Source organism: Artemia franciscana, chromosome 18 (genome assembly GCF_032884065.1).
Source record: "Artemia franciscana chromosome 18, ASM3288406v1, whole genome shotgun sequence".
NCBI lineage: Eukaryota > Metazoa > Arthropoda > Branchiopoda > Anostraca > Artemiidae > Artemia > Artemia franciscana.
The window spans coordinates 17,324,646-17,338,773 of NC_088880.1; the positions used below are offsets into that span (position 1 = coordinate 17,324,646).

General features: G+C 34.8%; 1 protein-coding gene across 2 annotated transcripts in view; it reads right to left on the minus strand.

Moving 5' to 3' along the window:
• Positions 1 to 2,867: 2,867 nt before the first annotated feature.
• Positions 2,868 to 14,128, minus strand: part of LOC136038685 (nucleobindin-2-like) — a 45,484-nt gene continuing 34,223 nt past the window's right edge. For both annotated transcript variants that reach the window (XM_065721970.1, XM_065721971.1), the window contains exons 10-11: positions 10,844 to 11,026; positions 2,868 to 3,145 (exon numbers count right to left, since the gene is read on the minus strand). In XM_065721970.1, coding sequence (XP_065578042.1) covers positions 3,101 to 3,145; positions 10,844 to 11,026 — 228 coding nt within the window. In that variant the 3' untranslated portion in view covers positions 2,868 to 3,100. The remainder of the gene's footprint in view (positions 3,146 to 10,843; positions 11,027 to 14,128) is intronic.

A 14,128-nucleotide genomic window follows, 5' to 3' on the forward strand; every position in this document is an offset into this window, starting at 1 on the left:
TTGCACCTGTTTTAAAGTTAATTTTTTCTTTTTTTTTTAGGCCAATGAGCAAAACCTTTTACGGCAGAGCATGGTCTTTGGAATTTTGTTTTCCTCTTTTGGGACGGCCCAGCAACAGAGGAGCCACTGATTTCCTCTTCCTGACAACGGGGGTCGAGGGGATCAAGGTTGGCATCCCTCGTCTCATGAGCATCCCCTCTTTGATCATAATCGGAGACTCGGCCACCTTCAGACGGAAAGTCAAGTAATCCATAGAGTTCTTGGACTTTTCAAATTCGGTGTATTTAAGCCAGCTATTCACTACCGCCAAATCGTCATACGGACCCCAAACCGCAGTGTCCACTTCCTGGACCGAATGAGACACGATAATCCGAAGCCATTTGGTAAAGTTTATCGACTCCACCCATAGACCGATAATACACTGCAATAGCTTGAGATTACCTTACCGGTACTTCAGCCTTGTTGATTTTTCGCCTTTTCTTCGCTTCTTAACACATTTGAGGCGATACCGACTTATCTGCTCTCTATCCACTACACAAGACATAGGTTGCTACTAACTAATTCATGGCAAGATTCCCTGCCTCTTTTCTTGAGGGCTAAATCAGAGTCGATCTTTGCACGATGTACCATGTTTGCTCTTATGGAACCTGTACCGTAAAGCTCCATCTTTTCCAGTTCTTGTGCCAGAGGTATGCTTGTAAAGAAGTTATCAAAAGAAAGTTTCACATAAGGATAGAGGTGTACACGACTTGCCAAGACTAGAACCATACCTGCGCCTAATCCATACTCCTTCTGTTCGTCAGTGAGGATACTCTTCTTTCCTGATAGACATTGAAAGTCAGGATTACGCTGTTGCTTTTGCAGAGAATAAAGATCTTTATAGCCCATGGCGTCGGTGTGCCATGTATATACTGCTTTATGTCGACGGCTCCAGTGTATTGAATCATTTGTTCATCAACTAAAATATATTCAGATGGTGTAACACTCTCGGTTTTTGTGCAGGATTTGGTATATGACAGGTTGAACCTTCCACAATCGACCCGAGCTCTGAGGATCCTTGGAATTTTTTTCTTACCATTTTTTGGCATTATTTTCCAAAGTTGCCAAAATCTGTTGAAATTTAAGGCATAAGCTATAAACGGCACGCGAGTTTTGCTGCTTCAATACGTGCGATATCCGGGATACTTGAATGAACTCGTAGCAATGTGCATTCCAATGAGTTTCTTTATTTTCGTAGCAGTAAAATCGATACTCGTTCCTCTTTCCAGGACATAGTGTAAGTTAGTTTGTTTTACCCCGAGTTCATGAGCGTTTGAATCAAAATACTAATTGAAGGCTTCCCTCGTCTAACTGGCTGTCGACTTAAACCGCAATCTAGGACATTTTTTTTCTTCTAAATATAGCACTTTTTCAGATCAGTCGAAGCACCTTTGGATTTGATGTTGCTGTGCCATTGGTTAAAGCACCTTCTTCATCAACACTTTCCGATAACGTTTCAGCATCATCACTCTGGTTTTGTACCTTTGGCGGTGTCTCATCCTCCTCTTCATCATCTGAGTTTGTCAAGTCGGAAAGATTAGACAAATCAGAATCTATCTCGTTCAACACGTTTATAATATTCGCATACCAGACTCTCTTTGTTGGACGCAAACCAGAGGAACCAGGAAAAAAGTATTAAAAGTATGTACAAAGACAGTAAAAAACAACAACAAATAAAGAAAGAAAACAGCGTAACAAAAAGAAGGAATCGCCAAAAATAACCAGCCAAAATCGGATAAAAAGTAGAGGGCGAGTCAGACTCAAATAAGAACTTTAAGACTTTAGAAATCAGTGAACTCTTTGTAGATTTTACTGCCGAAAATAAGTGCCAACAGATGGCTTCGGACGTAAAGAACAAAAAATGAGTACTTGTTTACATAATTATTCTCATAGAACCACAGTAGAACTGGACTAATCATACCTAGTACTTCTGTTTCCTGGCACACAATTGAAGTTCAACTTCTAAAAACCACAACAAATTGAAGACATAATTTTGAAGAAAACTATACCACTTATGTTTTGAGCATCGGTGAGCATGGAGCGCAAATCTACAAACATCTAAACGGGTTTTTGAAAATGGGGCATTTAGAGTATGTTCTCAGGTGAGGGCAGTGACCGAAACGGTTAGATGGTTTACTTTTATGCAATTAGTTACATGATAACTATTCCAGATTATCCAGTGGGATATTTTTACATTTATGCAAAATGTTTTTAAGACAGTTAAACTATCAATAAATTTTTATCTTTTAAAGAAACGGACGCCAAGGTTATGTATCATTGTAAGAAATAAAAATAGGCATTAGAAGCTTCCCTGAGACAAACCACTGTAAATTGAGAAGGTATCACAAACATAATTAGGTATTTAACAATTCGTCTTCTATTCGAGAAGAAAGATACAATTATTTTAATTAGATAAGAATTCTAAAACTGAAATTTTGATTTTCATGTGCCACTTACAGCAGGAACAAAAAAATATTTCGGTCTTTACAACTGTGCTTGAGTGTGTTCAATAGTATATTAATAGATCTAGTCTAACTGGCCAGAGTGAAAAAAATTTAATGTGTAACAGTGGCAGATTTTGTGTGTAATAATGTGACTTAAGAGATCTATTAATAGTTATTTTTTAGAGACATTCTTTCTGACTATAGCAGAAAGAGTCACTGCTTTTTTATACTAGAACCGTAAAAATAGTAAGCAAAAGATGATCTGGATAAGATTGGTTTCTGAACAAATCTTTGAAAGACAAAAAAATAATGAGGAATTATACACGCTGTTTAAGCACACTGGTGCGGTATATAAATCATATGTTCAACATCCATTTCCTCAAATACTTTGCAGAGAATATTTTTATTTTGCAGTAGAAATTATATTTACAAATCGACAACAGCTATAATTTTAAAGCACAGAATGACAACAAGTAGAACTCCACTTGATTCAAAGCAAAATTAATAAGAAAATTTAAACACAGCCACAACCAAAGTTCAAAAGCAAAAAAAAAGTCAACATAACTACAGACGTTTGGCAGTTCAATAATTTACAATAAATTCAATTCCTATGTTCTTTAGTGGCGAGATTCTTGGGGTTTTCCGATTGAAGGCTGTTGATTCTATAAAATAAAGAAAAATTAAATTAAAATAGCTTCCTTCTGCGAACAAGGTTTTACAATCAAAAACTGTTAGAAAGCACGAGTGACTCAAATTTTCCACAGGTTACCAAGAAGCTTTTCTAAAACTCTTTAACTTTTCAAAAACTTTTTTCATGATATTCTCTAGACTTCCGTCATGTGTTGGCAATGATCAAATCATGGTTCGAGGAAATGTGATAAAAAGAGTAGCAACAACAAAATATTTTGGGTTTTTAATTGATGAAAACTGTCGTGGTAAACCATTCAAATGCTATAGCTGAAAAATTAAGCAGAGGTCTTGGGGTGAAGCGAAGAATTAAAAATCTAGTCTCAAAAAAGATTCTAAAAATGATTTATTTTTCTATATTTTGTCCATGTATTAGCTACGGATGCTCTATATGGGCAAGTAATTTTGAAACATGTTTCAAAAGAGTACAAAAACTTCAGAATAAAGCTGTAAAATTATTGTCGGAATTTTATGATCCTGATTATGTTCCTGCTCATGAGCATTTTAAAAAGAATAAGTTAATGGATGTATCCCAAATTCGAGATTGCCAAGTTGCGATTTTCTCGTATAAATATTTGAATCGCCTGCTCATCCCTGCTTTTGAAAATCTTTTTACTTTTAATAGAGACCGTCATGATCATAATACAAGAAAAGCTGATAACATAACTCATGAGTTTAGGAGTACTACTCGGGCATCTTTTGTGATTCGCCATTATGGTCCCCATGCTTGGAATATTTTGCCCGAGGGTGTGAAAAATGTGCCTAGTCTTCCGGCTTTCAAGTCACGGGTAAAGAAGTTTCTTCTATCTCGTGAGTAATTTTGATGTAAGGCCCGTTCCAGGTTGTCATTCTATTCAAGGCATTTCCCTGATTTATTTGCTGTTAATTTTTTTCTGCTAATTTTTTTCTGTCTTCTTCTTGTCTTTTTCTTCTTTCTCTTTTTTTTCCTTTCTTCCTTCATCAATTGAGTTTCTTTTGTATTGAGTAGCGTGATATGAAGGTGGTTTTAATTAGCTGAGGGTGATAACCTCGCTTGCCCTTACAAGCTTATTGCCTTTCTTGGCAGGCGAATGGCGAATAGTGTGTTTTCTTTTCTTAATAAATGTACATCTCATATATCTCAAAAAGCTAAAAATAAAGCAGAAAATAATTTATGAAGACTATATAATAAGAAGGGCCGGGTAGGAAAATTGTTCAGCTTGTGACTCATAAGTTCTTTAAATATTTTCTTTCATTTCACCTAATTATTTATATTCCATTAATCAATACTTATATACTCAAATATAATATGGAAAGGTAAATGATCTAAGTGCTGGAAACTAAAATAAGTGAAATAAAAGAAGATTACACTTCGATGATGGGCATTACATGGTAGGAATAAAACAGAGTGAGAAAAGAGCCTTTATTTTGCTTGCAGTTCAATTCTAAGGGCCTTTAAGTATTTCGTAATTTTTCATTAGATTATTTATGTATTCTTCCATCTCTCTCTTGTTTGTTCTCCATCTCTTGACGCTTAGAGGGCATTTTAAAAGAAAAGTAGATCTCAATACAAGACGACACATTTTGAAAGAAAATTGGTTTAATCGATCTGTGTAACCCAGAAACTGGGCAAATGCCTTCTCTTGGATTGGTTTAAATTTAAAATCATGTGCAGAATGGACCAAACATGGTCTCCTTACTCTAGTGAATGAAGACAGAATTATTGAAAAGGAAAACAGCAGCACCATATATTCGTAAGATAACATCATGAAAATAAAAGTACTTGTTACCGCATTGGGATGAGACATACAAGTATTTAGGAAAAAAGTAACTCAATATATAAAAACATATTGAAAAACATATTCCAGTTTTTTCCAATTGCCTTGCAACATCTACTAGGTTTATATACTCATGCTAGACAAAATAGATCTCAATAAGGGAAAACATTCATGAAGAAATTGGGTTGCATCGAATCGTTTACACCAAAAAGAACCCAAAGTTTATTTCAACAAGCAGAAATATCTAGAAATAAAAATTCTGTCGTAAAAAGCTGTGAGGCAAACAAATAGGGATTTTATTTTATTAATTAGCAACACCTGATTTTTTCTTTTTAAAAAAAAAGAACTCATTTTATACAAAACTTCTTTAAATAATAAAATGGAATAAAATACGTTCGTATCCCAAGGGTATCTACGTGATAAGGACCAAAATTACTTCGGCCTCATGGAAGACCAGAAATTATACATATTTTCAATTTGTGCAAATCAACTCCCCAACCAACTCGGTTTTCCCAGTAAAAGCACTATTAAAAGTTGTTACGAAAAACTACAGTTGGTCGGATAACTTGACTAAATATTCGGAGTTTGCCTAAAATTTTAATTGTAATCCAATATTTAAGTTTTCAAGCAGAAAGATCCAGAAGAATGTCCTTACATGTAATCAATAAAACTAAGCCACTTAATAAACGAACATAAACTAATTTTTAGAAACCATTACAAGAGCACTGGAAAAAAGGTCAATCTTTTAGGAGCTCTTTTTATGCGCTTGGTATTTACGAAGTGACATATAGCGATCGCAAATTCTGTCGGTCTCTCTGTCGGTACCGGTTTTGCTAGTTTTGGCACTTCCAGATAAGCTAGGACGATGAAATTTGGCAAGCGTATCAGGGACCAGACCAAATTAAATTGCAAATAGTCGTTTCCCCGATTCGACCATCTGTGGGGGAGTGGGGGGGCGGATAATTCGGAAAAATTAGAAAAAATGAAGTATTTTTAACTTAAGAACGAGTGATAGGATCTTGATGAAATTTGATATTTAAAAGGATATCGTGCCTCAGAGCTCTTACTTTAAATCCTAACCGGATCTGGTGATGTTGGGGGGAATTGGAGGGGGGAACCTAAAATCTTGGAAAGCGCTTATAGTGGAGGGATCGGGATGACACTTGGTGGGGAAAATAAGCACAAGTCTTAGATACGTGATTGACATAACCAGAATGGATCCACTCTCTTTGGGGGGAAGGTTAATTTTGAAAAATTAGGAAAAATGAGGTATTTTTAACTTACGAAGGAGTAATCAGATCTTAATGAAATTCCATATTTAGAAGGACCTCGGATCTCAGAGCTTTTATTTTAAATCTTGACCGGATCCAGCGTCATTGGGAGGACCAGAAATCTTGGCAAAGGCATAGAGTGGAGAGATCAGGATAGGTCCAGGATCAGTCCAAGATATGTGACTGACATAACCGATCCGGATCTGCTCTCTTTGGGAGAGTTGTGGGGGGGGGAGGACTCGAAAAAATTAGGTATTTGTAACTTACGAACGGGTGATCAGATTTTAATGAAATTCGATATTTAGAAGGATCTTGTGCTTCAGAGCTCTTATTTTCAATCCAAACCAGATCCGGTGACATTGGGAGGGGGTGAAGGGGGAAACCAAAATCTTGGAAAACGTGAAAATTGAGGTATCTGTATCTTATGATCTCACGAATGGGTGATCGGACCTTAATGAAACTTGATATATGGAAAGATCTTATGCCTCAGATGTTCCATTTTCAATTCGAATCGGATCCGGGGACATAGAGGGTTGGAGAGGGGAAACAGAAATCTTGGAAACTGGAAATCTTGGAAACTGGAAATCTTGGAAAACGCTCAGAGCGGAGAGATCGGGATGAAACTTGATGGGAAGAATAAGCACAAGTTCTAGATACATGATTGACATAATTGGAACGGATCCGCCTTTTTTTTTGGGGATTTGGGGGGGGGGTTAATTCGGGAAAATTGAGGCAATTTCAACTTAAGAATGGTTGAACCGATCTTAATAAATTTTGATATTTAGAAGGACCTCGTATCTCAGAGCTCTTATTTTAAATCCTGACAGGCATTAAACTTCTGATTTTCCTTTTAAATCAATCTATTGATTCTTAGAATTTTAATAGAGCTCATATGATAGACATATGAGCTCTTGGCTCTTCCGACCTCGTCACAAGTGCCATATGAGCTCTTAGCTCTTGTTTTTATATGTTGTTATAATTTAAATCATCAATCTAATTTTATATGTCTGAAATGCCACAAATTACTCAATGATACTTTCTTCCTTTTCAACGTTTTTTTTTTCAAATGAAAAGAAGATGAAATTGCAAATCAATGTTTCCCCCATTAAAAGCATTGCTTCAACAAAATAAATCGATTGCATCCAATTTATCAATGATTATTTTTAAAGTTTTATTCAGGGATCAGTTTTCTGTACTTTTGGATGAAACAGAATCAGATGGAAAAGTTTAGACGGACAAAAAAAGAAAGTGAAATTAAGTCACAAGTTCAACTACTATTACTTTCCACAGAACCATAGGAACTGCAAAACCGATCTCTAGAAGGGGAGCAGCTATTAACATCGAAATAGTGAAGTGTATTATTAGATGGGAAACCCATTCCCCTCTAGACAATAATAGCCAATCAGGGAAACAAAACTCAGGAAATTCATCAAACGCAGGGATATCCAGAACAGCAGTATTTATATTGCTATATCGGGCCCTGGGTTATAGCCTGTTCAAAAGAGTGGCTACGCCTTGAGAGCTTGGACATTTAAAACAAGCAAGTAAGTTAAACCTAACTATTCTAAGAAAAAAAAATCACTCTTTCCTGTAACCTTGAATTATATTGTAATTTATTTTTATTTTGTTGAAATTTTTACTATATATATATATATATATATATATATATATATATATATATATATATATATATATATATATATATATATATATATATATATATATATATATATATATATATATATATATATATATATATATATATATATATATATATATATATATATATATATATATATATATATATATATATATATATATATATATATATATATATATATATATATACATATATATATATATATATATATATATATATATATATATATATATATATATATATATATATATATATATATATACATATATATATATATATATATATATATATATATATATATACATATATATATATATATATATATATATATATACACTTTACGAAAAACACATTGTTTTTAGTGAATCGCAAAAGATTATCTTGTATTTTAGGGTTCAAAGGACTTAAAAATGTATTTATATCCCGCGTTTAAGTAGAGGAGCGAGGTAATAAAAAGGGGGCCGAACCCTCAAAGCCCAAAGAAAGCTTGAAACTCTGTTAGAACAGGTCAGAAAAAGTTTCCACATTAAACTTCAAGAGCTTTCATTTGGAGGTTTTAGGAGCATGAAGCCTAGCCCAGTCGTAAAGAAATGAAAAACTTTTATATGGTTAAATTGTTTTCTAATTTCAAAGATCCAAATTTTTACAAATATCCACCAAAGTCTCTAAGACTGCAACCATGATCAGTTGTAACCAGTAAAAAAAAAAAAAAAAAAAAAAAAAAAAAAAAAAAAAAAAAAAAAAAAAAAAAAAAAAAAAAAATCGAATTACGAGTCCCGGGGTTTAATGCTGGGGTTTAACAATTTTAACGCTGTTTATTTGACCCATGTTAACGATAAATAAAAAAGTTTTTTCCCATGAAAGTAAGGAGCAGCATCAAAACTTAAAACAAACAGAAATTATTGCGTATATTAGGGGGTTTGCCACCTAGCAAAACCTCGCTCTTTACGCTAAAATTCGAATTTTGCTCAAATTATTTATGAATAACCCCTTAAACACTAAGAGCGTTTAATTAGAATAAATAGCTCTTTTGAAATTACTAAAAAAAACTTCAGCGTAAAGAGCGAGGTATTGACCAGGGAGCGATCCCCCGTAATATATGTAATAGTTTCTGTGAGTTTTAACTTTTAATGCTGCTCCTTAGGTGAAATAATTTTTTTTTATTTAATTTCTGACCGTTTTTTAAATAATGCAGGGATATCTGGCACCCCCTCCATAGCAATCTTCCTACCCCCATGAAAAATTACTCCATGGAAAGATTCTCCCACGTAACCCCTCCCTCCTCCGCCTCCCCCCCCCCGACTACCAGAAAGAAATCCTCAGGAAACGTCTGTATACTTCCCAATAACCAATACTATATACATACAATGAGCAAAGTTCATAACTTGCAGCCCTTCCCCGGGAACTGTGGGTATTAAGTCATCCTCCAGAACAAAGTTATATTTTTCGACCGTGCTGAACAAAATGGCTATCTCGAAATTTTGATAGGGTGACTTTGGGAAAAAATACGCTGGAGGGGGCCTAGTTACCCTCCATTTTTTGGTCACTTGAAAGGGCACTAGAACTTTCCGTTAGAATGAGCCCTCTTGTGATATTCTAGGACCACTGGGTCAATACAGTCACTCCTGGAAAAAAAAAATAAACACGCATCCGTCATCTTTCTTCTGGCAAAAATTACAAAATTCTATATTTTTGCATATAAGAGCTTGAAACCTCCACAGAAGGGTTCTGTGATACGGTGAATCTGATAGTGTGATTTCCATTAAGATTCTGTGACTTTTTGGGGATGTTTCCCCATTTTTCGAAAATAAGGCAAATTTTCTCAGGCTCGTAGCTTTTGATGGGTAAAATTAAACTTGATAAAGCTCATATATTAGATATCAGTATAAAAAATCGATTCATTTAATGTATCTATTGATATCAAAATTCCGTTTTTTAGAGTTTCGGTTACTTACAGTTCGTTACCACGAACTGTTTGAAATGTGTAATAATTTGAAATCAAGTTATAATACATGAATAAATTTCGTCATGCAAAAGCAGTTAAATTCCACTGAATGAATTCTTATAAAATACAAATCGAACTATAGCTACAGAGCATTTCTTAAGTAACCCTTAGCTTTACACAGCCATAGGTGCTCCCTGGCATGAATCCACAGGGAGAAGAATCAGAGGTTTTTTCTTGAATGGGAAAAGGGATAGAAAACGAAAGAAAATGAGTTTTAGCCAAGTATTATTTCATGAAGTAGGAAACTTCAGATCAGCCTCGAGTATGAGAGGGCAGGTAGAATTGTCCATGAGGGGAATTTTTAAACACTTTTACCTTTGAAAATACGATCGTTATTAGTACGCGGAAGGGAATTTTCCACATGGGAGAGCTTTCCGCGGTGGAACTTTCCGCGGGGGAGGTTCACATGGAAGAAGTTTCAGCGAGGATTTTTCTTGGATGCTCTTTCTTTTGAGACTGCTGCAATGCGTAAGGAGTAAGCTAATTGTTTCATACTTTGGACTGATAGGCGAATCAAAAGTATTAGATATGCCGCAGGTACTTCAGTAGCTAGGTTTCATTCATCTAAGTTTCAGGACACGTAGTATATTGCATATACTTGTGGAAGGCTCTAATAAAACAAATAATATTTATATAAAGTTACTATCGCACAAAAATAATTAAAAGCAATGGTTTCCGCATAATATTTATGTTTTAGCTTCTTTAATTCGAAATTATAGCACATAAATCTACCAAAAAGTTTTTTTATTTGATATGAAAAGTTACATCTGGGAGTATTTTCAAAACAGTAAACTTTTTTCAAAGTCCGAAACCGGCCTACAAAAAACCAAAACTACCTAAAACTTCAGATGATAGATAATTCCGAGCTTAATTTTTGGATTATGGTTTGGGGGAAGGTATATAGTAAAATAAAATTATCCAGTTTAGAAAAAAAAAAAAAATTCAGTGAATAAGAAAAAAGAAAGAAATAACATAATTACCGATTGAGAGGGACCCTGCTGATAGCTCACAGGAACTGGCTGAGGATTAACTTGATCTGCAGCAATTGGTAGAGGTGCATTTACGACCGGCTTTGAAGGTTGGGAATTTGGTTGGCCCTCTTTGATAGCTTGGTACTGATTTGGTAATGCAGCCAATAATTTATCCCCTTCCTCTGGAGTGATCTGCAAATTCAAAATAGCAAAATTTTACACTTACTTTCCAAAAAAAGGCACAATTCATTAAAGACTCACTTTTTGCGAAGCAGCAACTAAAGACTTAAGCAAAATTTGGTATGGCGAAACTTATACTAGAACATCCACTCAACTCTTTGCAAGAAGCTATCCCTCTTTGTCCAGTCGTATCTTACGGCTGAGTAATTACCTGAAGGAGAAACGCCACCTGGAGAGCATTTATTCTTTCAAGAAAGCTTCAACAGACGATAAAACCTTACAAACTGAACATATTACTGGCAGTATATTGAGAATTTTAGCCGTCGCTTGTGTAGCAACATACATAATATATACAAAAATCATTCAATATTGTAATATGTCTAATTTGAAGAAATGTCTGTTTAATATGTTAAAGTAATTACGCCATTCAAAGATAATTTTCTAATCGTAAAACTATTGGTTTTTCTTACGTAAGTTCAGCTCTTGATTCCAAAATTCAAATCCAGTTTATCAGTCACCCTCTAGTTTTGGCATAATTATTCTTAAATTCAGTTTTCCGCTACATTTGGGAGGTTTTCACCAAAGAAAACTCATGTTGTACATAAAGCTTGTATAAATGCAATTTCTTACGTCAGTCTTATATGATCTTTTGCTTCAGTTTTACACGGCAATTTCTGATGTTTTGGTATGTGGAATCTTTCGCGTTTCAGTAAAAACTTGGAACACAAATACAGGTAACTGTGGATAATAGAGCAGCCTAAATCTGATTACATTTGCGCGATTAATCATAAAAAACGCAATGGAAAAATAACTATAAATTAAGCATTTAAAACTTTTAAATAGCGATATTTCTAAAAAAATTTACCCCTTTTGGCATTTTGAAAACTTACATAAAATGTCAAATTGAGCGCTAAAACACGATGATTTTTAAAATAAAATATTATTTCGTTTTTTTTTTGCCTTCATCTTTACATCGGTACAAAAAAAAGGTTACACTGCTTGTTTTGACTACGTAAAAAATCTTCTGAAATTAATAAATTAAACACAAATAAAATTAATAAAAATGTTTTAATCCATGTTGTTTCAAGATCAAATGATGCTATGATGCATCCATGTTGCTTCGAGATCATATGACACTATGATGCATTGAGCTAATGCGGTTCCAATGGATTCTCCGAAACCTTGCTAGTTTTTCTCAAATCAGGTAAAACCAAGGTCATAATCTCTCTGTCAAATTGGCCAGGGTGTGAGCTTCGCGGGGCTTCCAAAGTACTACTCAAATTGAAACACAGGTATTTTCTCCAAGGTAATTAGAATAATTTTCGTGAATCTACAGGGATTATATAGAAGTAAGATTACTCTAGTGTGTTTTTCGTTTTTATTCCCTCGTTTCACTTAGCCATTCTTCAATTTTCATCAGTTTTTTTTTTCAACCTCGTTAACGGATTTTTTGGTGTCCTGGTTTCTGGCTGCATTACTTTGGAATACGTTGCTTCATAGTTCTGGTTAAAGTTATGCTTGTCATTCAAAAGCAGTGTTTATTCAAAACAAGACCACAAGTGCTGCCAGTGTGGTAAATCAGTTTTTAATTAAGATACATTGCTAAAAAATTATAAATAATTTTTGAAGAGGTAAAGTATCTAGCAAATTCATGAAAACTTTATTTAAACGCCTTTATAAAGAAAGGTGATAAGAGTGAGTAGGGTGATTACAAAGGGTTTGTCCTGATGAGTGTGTCCTGGCTGAGAGTGTGTCCTGGCTGAATGGTTGGCGCGCTGGCGTGGGAATTCTGTGTCCAAGGGGCATGGGTTCAATCCCAGTCGTGACCAGTTATTTAGTTTGAGAGGGGGGTCAGTGGCGTGACTCTGTAAGCTCAGCCAGAGTCGACCCAGCTCTAAATGGGTACCTGGAGAAATCTGCGGAAGGTAAGCACGAAGGGTGTGTGAAAGCACAGGATGGTTTGCCTCCAACCCCCCATTGCACTTCCTGGCTGAAAGGCCATGAAACGGAGATCAGCACCGCCGGTTTGGACCTTAAGGGTCTAGTGCCGTCTTACTTACTTTTTACATTTTTTTACAAAGGCATTAGCTTGATTTCCGTAGGAAGTAAATTACTTAGCATTATGATACTTTTTAGATTTACAGATGCTGTAGAAAAAATTTTAAGAGAATAACAGAGTGATTTTATGAAAGATGCTAGGATAAGTTGACCAGTTTTCATACTTAGATTAATGATCAAAAAGTGCCTAAGTCATTAAACCTTTTTAGGCCTCAGTTTTATATATTATGAACAGGCATTTCATTCAGCAGATAGAAGATCTGTAGTGAAGGTCCTATCCTTGCATGGTATGCCTATTAAAGTAATCGATGCAATGTATGATAACAATATTATTGCAGATAAGGCAGGAAATAAGGTTAGTAGCTGGTCTGGTAATGAATCAGGAGTTAAGCAGGGAAGAGTTCTATGTCAAATTATACGGATCATTTCGATAGACTTTCTTCTAAGGAACACGACAAAAAATATGTGAGAGCATGAAATGAAATGAGAAGGCAAAACTATCCTAGACTTAAATTTTACAGACGATTTGAGCTCCTAAATAAAACTGTTGGCAAAACGAATGGATTTTTGGACATTTTGAGAGTTGAGGGGTGCCATAATAGGTTTGAAAATTAATCTTAAAAAGACTAAGTCGCTTACGAGTAGACTAAGAATATTTGAAGGTGAAGAGGTGATGTCGGGTAACGAGAATATCGATCAAGTGGAATTACCAAGGTAATGCCATAAGTACAAATGATGGATGCAGTGACCACGTAAAGAGGTCAACAGGCAAAGCTAAGATCATTTTTCACAGTTGAAAAAAGTTTGGAGGAAAAGAAAGATAGGTATGCAAACCAAGAATAGAGTATTAGAAACTACAAAGATGACAATGGTCAAGCGTGGTTCTGAAGCGCAAGGGCTTCGAAAGACGGAGGAGGATTTATTAGATGTTGTCAAGAGGAATACTAAAACTGGGTAAGTTTTTCTTGGCAAAAAATCGAACTAACAAAAACCAGTGGCAACTGTACGCATGATATTATCATACTATCAACCTGTCTTAACATGCTATGGTTACAT